The 12,848-nt window shown below is 42.2% G+C and overlaps 1 protein-coding gene across 2 annotated transcripts in view; it reads right to left on the bottom strand.

Annotated features, from left to right (window-relative positions):
- Sntg2 (syntrophin gamma 2) overlaps nucleotides 1-12,848 on the bottom strand; it is a 199,524-nt gene that overhangs the window by 70,945 nt on the left and 115,731 nt on the right. For both annotated transcript variants that reach the window (XM_028857468.1, XM_028857467.2), the window contains exon 9: nucleotides 12,361-12,488. In XM_028857468.1, the coding sequence (XP_028713301.1) occupies nucleotides 12,361-12,488 (128 nt within the window). The remainder of the gene's footprint in view (nucleotides 1-12,360; nucleotides 12,489-12,848) is intronic.

Raw genomic sequence — 12,848 nt, 5'->3', positions numbered from 1 at the left:
AGGAATGGGCCAGGAGTGTCACCACAGCCTTCACATGGATGTTTCTAGTTGCGTCTTCCCATTGCGTCTTCTTGGAAGAGCCATTTGCCTCTAACTCCTTCATTTCAAGGTTCCTTGTTCCCTGTATAGCTGCCTTAGACCTGCATGTTCCATGACAAATTATCACTTCTCTATGTGGCACTGAACAACATTAAAAATACGTCCTTGTGCTTATTTTGGACACTGCAAGGACATGGACTTTATTCTAACTGCAAGACGAAGTCACCAGGAGGCTTTGAGCAAAGAAATAGCATGGTCAGAAATGGATGATAAATTTGCAAAAAAAAAAAAACCCACAAACTTATATTGGAAATGGGCCAAAGGGACAGTGGGGCCTATGAGAGAAATCTGGTGACTGCTGGAGTAACCAGGCAAGGAGAGGTGCTTAGGAAAGCCAGCCTTGGAAGGTGACTGAGGAGGGAAATTAGTCAAGAGATTGGACTCAGATCATGGGACAAAGAGGAATCAACACTGAACACAAGGTTTGGCTGAATGCACAGAAGTATAACTGTAATGTTTAGCAGCTGTGCTGGAGTAACTGGCCCCAGCATGTGAGGAAGGCCAGACTCGGGACAGGGTTTGGGCCATCTGCTTGCTTGTGATGCTTCCCAAGTAGAGCTGGGAGTGGGTGGTGGAGCAGCCAAGTGTGGGCACTAGGGACATGTCTTGTCTAGAAATAGAAAATGTGAGCTGTCCACTGTGCAGGGTCAGGCTGTGAGAAGGAGAGAGCTCACCAAGGAGCAACATGGAAAGTGAAGCAGCTGGAGAAAGGAGCAACCAGCAGAGAGAACAAGACTGACTGGCAAAGTGGGATATGCTAAGCTGGCACGTTTCCCTGAAAGTCAGCCCCCAAAGAAAGGTTTCTGCAACAGAAATAAATGTTGGTGTACTGACACTCTCTGTACACCAGATGTGAGGACTTAAAGACTCCTGCTGCCCCCAAATATAGAAAAGAAGTGCAAACCAACAGACGTGTAAATCACAACACAGGAACACAGGAAACGTGAAGAAGAAAGGCAACCAGGCTGTTCCAAAAGACCCAAGTGCCTCATCTACTAAACACAGATACTAAAATAAGCAAAATGTCAGACAAATATCCTAAAGCTTTCTGGTAAAAATGATTGACAGCTTGAAAGTGAATACAGAGTAGGTGACAAATTCAATCTAGAACATAAAGCAGGCGTCAGAGGAAAATGGACCTGGATTCTATCTCTATCATGCCTCAGGCAAACAGGAAAACAAGCCAGGGCTCTAGTCCTCATTTGTCAGTGGGGAGGGTGCCATCCACCCAGGGTGAGGTTGGAAGAGCTCTGAGGATGGAGTAAAGTCTAACCCTTTGTCTGGATCTGAATGGAATCTCAGTAAGTAGTGGTAACGGGACCAATAGAATTTTGACAGGATATGATTATATTTTATGAAAGTATTATGTAAAACATATTTATACATCAAAGAAAAACTACTAAGGACATGGAAGATGGATGGGAATCTGCCATAGTACACTTGAGCTCTTACTTGAAATAGAGATCCCTGCCTCTCTTTCTTCAAGTTGCTGGAATGTCATACAGAGCCCCTTCTGCATCTAGGTATCATGAGATCCAAAGCCTTGTGCATACTCCAGCAAGGCTTTAGATCCCCAAGATGTCCCTCTCTGAGGACAGGGCTGTTTCCAAGGGAGCTTTTGTACCCACTTGCATGGTTATCAGGCCTCATATACGGCTAACTGCCATTCACTCTCACTGAGCTGTGCAAAGCCCATGTAAGGCTGAAGGAAGAGTTGAATTTTAAGCAGCAACTCCTTCCTGAAGGCTCCAGTTAGGGAGCCCTCTGCATTCTCTGGTGTTGACCATCCAATCTCACTGCAACATCCATATTCATGTTAGTAACCACACAATCTGCTTATGAATTCCTCAAATGAAAACCTGCTGGATTATCTCAAAGCCAGTTGAATACAATGTATTGATCCTACAACCGAGTTCAGAAATGGTGCTAGGATATGACTTTGTCAATCAAATCCCTCACTTTTAAACCTTCAACTTTGTTTGCATCATAATTCATAAACGTGTTATTTTATAACTTGTTCCACTAGACGTCTCCTTTTCATTTGAAGACCAAATGCTAAATGATGTCCCAAGTGTTTTTTGAGAAAACTTCATCAACAAATATATTGGCTTGTTAAAGGGTCTCGTGTACCAGGGAATTGCATTGTCCAGATGCTCATGGAGCTGGGACAAGATATGATTCATCCACACCATGCACATTGCTCAACATAGAAACAAACCCTCAGGTCACTTGTGCCTCTCTGTTTCATGAGGATACTGGCAAGAAATTGAAAACAAGTTCTTAGCCACATGGAGTTTAAATTCTACTCCAAGGAGCCACAGGCAAAGTTTTCTGGCTAGTATTCTACTGATTTTTATAGAGGTGAGAGAATCAGTGAAGATTTTCACTGGGTGCAGTGGGCAGAGGCAGGGGGATCAATTCAAGGCCGGTCTCAGGTGTAGATATGTGAGATCCTGTCTCAAAAAGAGAAAAGGGGGGAGGAGGGGAGGAGGGGAGGGAGGAAGGAAGGGAGAGAGGAAGGGGGAGGAGAGAGGGAAATTGAGAGAAAAATCCTCAGATAGTTAAAACAGTTAAAATGTAAGAATATAAAATTTTATACCCCTCTCCCATTTCTGTCCTTTAAAAAGATTTTAAAAAATTCTTTTTTGAGTACATGCGTTCTTGAACATATGTGGGTGGATACCTTTGAAGGCTAGAAGGGGGCATTGGATAACCTGTAGCTGGAGTTACATGGGTGCCCTTTTGATGTGTGTTTTCAAACAGGTCAACAATGCGCAAAGAATTCTTATGCTTTTTCAAATGATATATTAGTTCTCCTTGCATTTCTCTGTAAGTCTTTGAAGTAAAAAAATTAATAACATGGGAGGAAAAATTGAGGACACTTATACATCTTATAAACAATGGTATTGAAAATAAACAATAAAGAGAGCCAGCTGGCAGCTTCCTTTGTAATAAACACGGTACATCAGTTTTCAAACATTGCAATGGTGTTATCTTTACCTTATGAAGAAGGTACTATTATTGAGATCTAGAAGCTGAGTGTATACATGGCAATCACTTACCCATGTTTACTTATAAGGTCAGGCAGGCAAAGGCAAGGGCCCACAGTTACCACCAGGAGAGAGGAGGGGCTTCTGACTCCAGCCCTCTTTTAGCTCCTGATAGTGAAGATGTCTGATCTGGAGAAACTGTAAGATCCCCGTGCACTGAAACCATGGCAACTGCTGCTTCTAGGAGCACACAGCTCATTCTTCCCCGACCACACAGTTCATTTGAACCTGGTTTCTGGTTTTGGTTTGGTAATGCTACATTGGCTATGATGGCCAGTGGTCGTCATTTTACTCTTTCCTTCTGGGACAAGACCACAGCTGCAGACTGTAGATGCATGGGAGTCACACTGCTGCCTGGGGAAACTGGCAGGAGCTTTGAATGGGACCTTTTCTAGGTAAAGACAAAACACACTCTATGCCAGGAAACTACTTGGCTGGGAGAACTCTTTACCTTCTTAGGATCACATCTAAGATGAGCAAGAAGCAGAATGCATTTGCAAAGTGCAGCTTGAGGAGTCTCCTCTCAGCTCCACACATGGAAAAACCTCCATTCTAGGGAAGGAATCTGGGCAGAAGAGTATCCTTGGGAGAGACTTGGTGACAGGTCAAAGGTCTATCAACAACAGTGTTCTTTTAAAGACCCCATTAGGAGCTCCATTACTATTTCTTAAATGCGAGATCAAAGTGAGAAGGTGGCAATCCACCAGAGGGTTACCAGGACCAGTTGCCATACCTGATCTGGGACTCCACACTCCATGGTGAAAGGCAGATCACAGATGCTGTCAGGTGCCTGGCCTGTGTAGCTTTGAGTTCAGACTATATTTAACGAGCCAGATTAAGCCCCAAGGTCACTTCACACACTGAGAGAATCAGGGCCTCTAGAGCCTTCTCCATCTCCTCTCCCAACCAATGCTCTCTGGACCTGGTATCAAATTTCCTGACTATATACCTTCCTTTACTACTGTGAAAAATCCTGCCTCTGTGGCTCCCTAATTTTATGGCAAAGATGAGGATGCTGGTAAACTGAGGACAGACAGTCAAGATAAAATGACTTTGCCTACAGCAATGAGTCAGGAGCGGAGAAGTCAGATGCCTCTGCCACTGATGGAGATGAAAGATCTGTACACACAGCGGGTGGCCAGGAGCAAGCTCAGGGGAGAGAGGCATGCACATTGTTATGTTTCTTTCATCTATTATGATTCAATTCCTCCAACTTTAAAACCTCTTCCTATTTATTTTCATTTCAGATCTTGAGAGCCTATTAAATCTCTACACACAAAGGAAAGGGGAATCAACTTAGCGTTCAAATGGGAGGACTTGTGATGAGTTTATCTTGCTTGGCTAAGAAGCGATCTTTGAGTCTGAAAGTGGAGGAGGCTTCAGGATCCATCAGCACACAGGGCACTAATCCCTTACAGTCAAGATGAATAATCCTCAGAGATGGAAATGAAAGATTCTACATGGAGAAACTGACATTCTGACATTCGGTGCAGGGGGAGAGACAGAGAGTTTGAAGGAGTCAGGCACGGAGGGAGTAAGCGAAAAGATTATTCGTGAGTCAGTCTGGAAGAAAGATGGCTGGTTGTGGCAGCAGGAGAGGTAAGTGTGGGGATGGCTGAGGGGACAGTTGCAGCAGCATTTTGCTTCTAGAACTGCATAGACCCAAATCAGGGCCATTATGCACTACTAGCCAAGGCAGTAGTGACCTGAGTCCATCCAAAGAGTCTCTGTGGCTTCTGCAGAACACTGGCTCATTTAAGTGCCCACTGAGGAGCTCTAGCACAGCAGGTATCAGGAACCCATGCAGCAAGGTATTATCTCTTTCTGTCAGTCTTCTGTCTATAAAATGAGGTTCTCTGTGGATTTAAAGATAGCACATTTGAGAAAGCAACAGCAATTCTATCACCTGCTTGCTGCTGGCAAGGTTGTGAGGCTCCCAGGCAGAGAAGGGCCCTTCCTGGATAGGCTGGAACAAGGTGTAGGAGAGCAGAAGAACAGCAAAGCACCTGTCCCACTGCCAAGGTATGCAACACAGCTACCTGGTATCACCCGAAGATTCCAGGGTCCTGGGAAAGATGAAACCTGCTGCTCCCCTCTTCTCTTTTCCAACCTCCAGAATAAACACCATGCTAGATGATGACCACAGGGCCCCAGTATTGACAACTCCCCATGCAGAGTTGACCTTCACTGTCATCCCCTATGATCTTTAATCTCACAGCAGGCCCCTCTTCCTACTGAGACATGTGATGTTCAGGACTCTTTTCTTGCATACTATGTGAAGCTGGCATCTGAGGCTCACAGGCATTGAGAACACTGTACTGTGGGAGACCTTGACTGCCTGATATGTTCTATAGGGAAGCTTTCTTTATTTTTGGAATGAGTATTTAAACATGGCACCATCTTTTGCAAAACAGATCAAAGGATTTATCAGGATAATTGTGACTTGCACTATCACTTTGCAAAACGTGCTTATCTGCAACATGCCTACACATTCTGTTTTGATTCCACAAAGCCCATCTGGTCCTCCATGATTCTTATGTAAGGGGAACACTTCAAAACAAATGGGGTTTTCCCTAAGTTATGAAACAAATCTTCATTGTTATTTTCAGAATCTGGACAGATGGGGCAACAGGACCCAAAGTTATAGTCTTTACTTCCTCCCATTCTCTTTCCTCCTTTCCTTCCTGCCCCCGTTTCCTGATGTGCAAAAAGAACAAGGTTAATGACTCCTTATCCTTTTCAAGGTCAGCATAAAACAAGAGGTATGGAAATGGGTCCTCTGTATGGGAGAATAGAGACTGTGCCTCTTGGAACAGATCATGTAACTCAGGATGGTGGGTGGGTGTGGGCTCCTGTACTGTTTAGCTTCATGTATTAGGGTTCTCCAGAGAAACAGAATCAGTAAAGGCAATCATCTATGTATGTATGTATGTATGTATGTATGTACCTATCTATCTATCTATCTATCTATCTATCTATCTATCTATCTATCTATGTATGTATCTTTCTATCTATCTATGTATCTATCTGTCTATGTATCTATGTATGTATGTATGTATGTATGTATGTATGTATGTATGTATGTATCTATCTACCTACCTACCTACTACTACCTACCTATCTCCAAGGGGATTAATTAGATTAGGTTACAAATTTTGGGCTTGGTAGTCCAACAATGGTTGAACTCTGGAGAGGCTGAGGACCTGATAGCTACTCAATTCATAAAGATGAATGCCTTAGTTCCTGGTGTAGCACAGAGGATTCTGGAGAGCCATTGGTCTTCAGTCCACAGTGGAAGGCGGAAAATGGGTTCCAGAAGGATGGCAGCAACAGCAACAGAACAGATGTACTCATTAGCAGAGAGTGAAGGTTACGAGGTAAAAGTAGCAACTTTCCCTTTGGGCTTCCTTGTGGGTTGCTACCAGAGGGTGCCACCTACTCAGAGGTGATTTCCTTTCTTGCTTAATCCTTCTAGGAAATACCTCTTCTAGAAACATCCCCAGAGGCATGTTTCTTTATAGACATATAGATTATGGATCCAGTCAAGTTGACAGTTAACAGTTCTTCTTTGGGGACAGTCATGCTTCATTTGCTCAAGGCATCTCCCAGCTCCTCTGTGCCTACAGTTAGGCTTTATGTTGCTTTCACAAAACCATCTCAGGAAGCAATGAAGTGTTCATCTCGTCTCTCATTCCCTTTGTTCAGCAAGAACAAAACATAGGCAGGAATACCTGCAAGCAGCCCCATCACGGTCCCTAGAGGGCAATTGGGGCAACCCCAGGTCCCAGTCCTGCACGCTTCTCTGAAGCCTTGACTCTGTTCTCACAATCTCAGTTTGATCTTCTTACAGCATCTGCCTCCAGACTTTACAACCCCTCTGCTCAGTTTTTCTACATATACTTCACTATCAGAGAGATTGTCAATGGTCTGCTGGCATACATACTGCTCTTGGTTTTTTAGCCAGCTACACCAATGCCTTGATCTTAGCTTAGCATGAACCCAAACAGTGACCATCTAAGTCAGGCAGTGACTGTCATGTGTCAGCTGCTAGGCTTTATTGATTTGGTCCACGGTAGAAAATCAGTGTGGTAGAGCTAAGTGAAATGTTAGCTTGCCTCCATGAATAGCTTGCCTTCTTCATAGCCGTGACCAGTAGTCAAGCTGTGTTTGTGAGAGGGCACTTTGGTAGGTAACCCAGGACTTAAAGTTGCAGCATGAGGCTGAGTAGTCTGCATTGCAGCATGGCTATCGTGTCACAGAGTTGAGCCTACTCTGCCCTCTGCTAAGACCCTCTGAGAACATGCTGGCTATTGTTATGCATTAGTTTCATATCAACATATTCTGTACTCAAATTTTCAGTGAATACTAATTTCTGTTTTGTGTAGTATAATTTTAAAGCAGTGTTACTCCCCAAAGGGCTTGGTCACAGCCATACATGGCCCAGAGCCTGTTTCTGATACTATTCAGCAAGGAAGAGTCCCATACCAGGGCCATAGAGGAAGGTCCGATTGTCTGAGTTTCCCCATTACTCAGTGCAGTCCCTCAGCTGTGGGTCCAGCTCTGTCCTACAAACATATGGACCTAGGGGGAGACACGGCTAACTATACTGAGACTTTCTCATAGCTGATGCTGAATGGTTCCTGAGTGTTCATGAAGCCCTTTAGACTATAGTCCAGGAACAAAGCAACGCACATGAGAGACCCACCTACTTCTGACACTGGGTCAGGCCTGTTGATTTTAGTTTCTAGTAGATCAGGTAAGCACCTCCCAACTATAGTCTTAGGGCAGCTATGTCCAGCCAGAGTTCCATAGGGAGATGCTTCTGAAGTCTCTAGGGCAGGCTTGTCTGCCAGTGTCCTACAGTCACTCCTCTGTCATTCAAAGATTTGGATCTTAGTTCCAGTTCTTTGTGGCTATGCACTGAGAAAGGCTTGCCTACATAAGAGTGGGAGAAAACATCTCCCACAGTGCCCTTGCAGCCTCTTAGGATGCCCCTACACCCGGGCTTGAGTTCCTCTCAGTCACAGATCAGAACAGTGTGGCCCACCCAGGAATCTTTCTAGCATTTCCTCAGTGTCATCTGGAGACCCAGAGGAAGACACCCTATTCTATGAACCCAGCACCAGGTTTACAGTATGAAATCCTTATCGCCAGGCCTATAGAACTCCGTTCTGGGCAGTCCATCCTGTCCAGGATAAAATAGAATGCATACTCCTTAGAACTCTGGTGTCCATCAACTGTGGCTTCCACTGCAGGTACAGTTTAAACAGCCAACTTAATCATGCAAAAGACAAAATTGTGGAAGTCAAACGCAGGTTATTTTAATAAGACAATTAGTGGGGGAAAGCAAGAAAACAAAGAAAAAACAAAATAGTAAATAAATCATGGTGGACTGAAGGGATACCTTTCAATATATAATGATGGGAGTTCTAGGTGGAGAGGAAAGAAGGAACAGGCAGAAAGCAGTGTCTGGAAATATCCTGTATCTTAGGAGATACAGAGAAACCCAGAAAAGAAAGTGTGAAATTCCCCTAGGGTAATCAATTCAAAATGGCACAGCCAGCATTATTAATCAAATTCTCAAGAGAATTCTGAAGCAACAAAAGAGAACAAAAGTACTCTATATATAAGGGAACAGCCTTCAGATTCTTGGTCAAAATCTTCAGGAGGGAGTTGGAATACTGCATTTACAGTGTTAGAAGGAAAAAACTCCCAAGTGGGAATACAATGCCTGGCAAGGTTCTCCTCTGAACTAAAGGCTGAGGAAGTTTACCACCACGATGGTCACAGTAGTGATAAAAGGATTCTTCGTTAATCTGTTATGAACAAAATGCCAAATAATGCACAAAAATGCAAGAATATGAAACCTTATCAGCTTTGCCCCAGGGTTAAAGGCACCTACCAGCATGTGGTCCTGAAAAAAGAAGAGGTCTGAGAGAAAAGCAGGAATGCTTGCCTTCATGTACTCCTGTGTGTTTATCACTCCTGCCGCCAACCTCCACTGACACAAACTCCAGCTTTTTCATTCTATCTAGATAAGCTAAACACTAGTGACTCTTCAGGGGACTCCTGGGCTTTTGATGCTGGGTGGGACTTCTGAGGCCTCTAGCATCATAGACTAAACAGCTATCAGGTCCTATGTTTCTCTAGCGTTCAGGAAGGCACTGGACTACCCTGTCTCTAGTGTGTAAGCTAAACTAATAAATTCCCTTTATAACAGACACACACACACACACACACACACACACACACACACACACACACACCAAGGATCTATAGCAGTAACAATGTCAACATGTGAGCCTGTAGATTACTGTGGATTACTCTCCCTCCTACAGTTCTGTGTACAGACAGACCTGTCTCAATTCACAGAGAAGAGGAACTAAAAATAACGTTTGTGGGTGTATGTGTGTACACATGTGTATATTTGTGTGTGTGCATGTGTGTGTATTTGTGTGCATATATTTCTCTCCTCAACAAATAAGAACAATAAAAACAGACTACAAATAAAGGCAACTATAAGTATGATAAAGCCAGAAGTTGATTCTTTGAAAAAATGAAATTGATAAAAATTTAGAAAGGTTTAAAAAAGAGCAATCTCAAATCAGAAATGAACAAGAAGATATTGGAAATGATCAATAGGAACACAAAGGATCTTATGTGGCAACTGGGAACAATTTATACTAATTATTTGGATAACCTAGAATATTAAGATAATCTAGAAGAATCTAGAAGACAAGTTCCAAGAAACACATAAATGACCAAAACTGAATCATATCAGACAAAATCTTAGTGAGCCATTAAGGAGGCTGGATCAAGAGTTTTGATTCTCATCAAAGAAAATGTAAGGAACTGGTAGCATTACTGAGTTCTATAAAACATTCAAAAAAGAAATAACACCAATGCTTCTCAAAATCTTCCAACAAATCAAAGACAATAGAACACATCTAAGATAATTTCAAAAGACTGTCATTACCTTTGGTCTGACCCCAAAGCCAGACAAAGACTCAAAAAAACACTAGTATGAGAAATACATGGACATTAACAAATACATTCAACAGGATAATTAAATGATCATTCATGTGGCCAAATGGAATTTGTCCTTGAGATGAAAAGATTATGAAGTACACACAATAAATATGACACATTATGCCAAGAGAATAAAGGGTAAAAATGGCACAATCATTTCAATGGATAAAGAAGAAACATTTGACAAAAGTCAACACCATCTCATAAAAAAAATCATTCTCAAAAAATTAGGCATGGATTGTATCTCAATAAAACCAAAGAGTGCAAAAAACCACAGTACATATCATACTCAATGATGAAATGATGACTATTTCCTGTGTAATTGAGAGCAAGAGAGGGATGTCTATTCTCACCACCTCTATTTGGGATTGCACCAGAAATACTAAAGAAACCTACATGTATGTGTAGGAAAGGAAGAAATGCAATTGTCTCTGCTAATGACTTGATCTTATATGCAGAAAAGATATACCACAAATACTCCACACATGCATAAACACATAATACAAGCCATTCAAACTGACATGTGGACTCACTACAGCTAGAAGATACAGCATCAACATACACAAATCAGTAGTGTTTTTGAACACTAGCAACAAACTGTATAAAAATAAATTAAAGAAACAATCCCCTTTGCAAAATAATAAAATAGGCACGCACCACCACCAGGCAGAGGCAGGCGTATCTCTGTGAGTTTGAGACCAGCTTGGGCTATAGTGTAAGTTCCAGGAAAGGCTCCAAAGCTACACAGCTACCCTGTCTCAAAAAACTGTAATAATAATAATAATAATAATAACAGCAACAACAACAACAATAAAATAGGAGTAAATTCAAGGAAGTTCAGGATCTAATCACTGAAACCTATAAAACATTGATGAAGGAAATTAAAGAAGGAACAAATAGATGTAGTTACATTGAGTTTTCATGGATTAGGAATATTAATATCAAACGTCCACACCACAAAAAACAGCTACATCAGGCGCTAACAACCACCTGTAATGCCTATTCCAGGAGATCTGGCACCCTCTTCTGGCATCTGCTGGTACCTACACCTATTTGCTCCCACACTTCCCAAAAATGTTTTCTTTTTAAAATTTTAAATGTAAATATGCATGTGGAGAGTCTGGGGGTATGTGCATGTAAGTGCATTTAGTTGCCTGTGGAAACAAGAAGATGGTGTTGGATTCCATGGAGATGGAGTTACAGGTGTGGGTACTGAGACCAAACTTAAGTCCTCTGGATTAGCAGTATCAGTTCTTAACTATTAAGCCATCTCTCCACCCCTAACAACAACAATAAATCTTGAGGTAATTATCCTGATTCAGTCATCACATATTGTGTGTGAAATATCACGCTGTACCCCATAAATACATAGATCTTTATGTTTCTATAAAAAAGATGCCTAAGAACACATGCATGCTCATACCACACACATACAACTTTATACACCACACTGTACTCACACCACATATCAAACAGCGAAACTACACACATATTTTATGACACACAAGGTTCAATTTGCAGCGAGATGTTTATGCTATGTTTTTGCTAACTGAAGCTGGTAGACAGGTCACTGTTCCTTGTACCTGGCTTCTCTCAAAACTTGAGCAAGGAGCCCTGGCCTCTTAGCCTACCCAGAAGGGTACATGAGTCTTCACAGATACATCTTGAAACTACATAATTAACAGGGCTTCCAAACAAGTAGCATTTATTGAACCGTGGAGCTGGCCTAACCCTCTTACTTTATTAATGAAGAAAATGAAGATCACCAAGTTTAAATGGCTTTTCAATATCTATTTGTCATTTAGAAAAGTTTGCAGTCTTTTATAATTGAACCTATTCTGTTGATACTTAAAGCTGAAGACAGAGTTTCTTCTTCTTAGACTATTGTCTAAGCACTGACAATTGCTCTTGCTAGAAGGGAGAGCAGTTCCTATTTTAAAAAATAAAAAGATCAGCCGCTCCAATTGCTTCTGTATTCCTTTCCTCTTGGCCTTCAATACTTCCTCAAATGCTGCCCTGTAGAGACACTGCCTGTGCTCGCCAATGCTTCTGTCAGACACAGATACAGGAGCTGGAATTGGCACAATGTGGGGCTCGCCAGACTTTCCCACAATGCTGGAGTTTACTGCCTTTTCCTCCAGTGCTGGGTTCACTTTTCCCACTTCCAACATTGGTCACATACCTGAGCTTTTCTGTTCCAGCTTTGTACCTGGAGATCCGAGCCATGGACAAAGGGACTGACAAGGTGTCTAGCCAACGCTTCTCATACTTTGGTTCATTAGCTATGGGCGAGGAAGGTGATGACGGAGCCTGTGCAAAATAAGCAAGAGTCAGTCAACACAGGACCAGTCAGTCCACTGTTCTCTGGAGAGGCTTACAGCTGGGGCACCCATCCCACAAAACTCAGATTAGCCCACTTCAACTGATGAAAGCATACAAGATAACTTCTCAGAGATCCAGACAGAAAGCAGCACTTATATTTGAATATGAAAGCTTTTAAAATATGTTTTAAACAATTTTTTTTTTGCAAAAAAATGGAAGAAAGCTAAAGAAGAGGGCAAAGAGAACTGCATTTGGAGGAGCTCCTCAGAGTCATGACAAATCTTAACTTAAAAATGTGGAACCTTAGGAGAAAGTAGTTCAAAAACAAGCTAAGCTGATGGATGTTAG

Source organism: Peromyscus leucopus, chromosome 22, assembly GCF_004664715.2.
Source record: "Peromyscus leucopus breed LL Stock chromosome 22, UCI_PerLeu_2.1, whole genome shotgun sequence".
In the NCBI taxonomy this organism is placed as follows: domain Eukaryota; kingdom Metazoa; phylum Chordata; class Mammalia; order Rodentia; family Cricetidae; genus Peromyscus; species Peromyscus leucopus.
The sequence above is the reverse complement of the archived record's forward strand: the minus strand, read 5'-3'. Positions and strand labels throughout refer to the sequence as shown.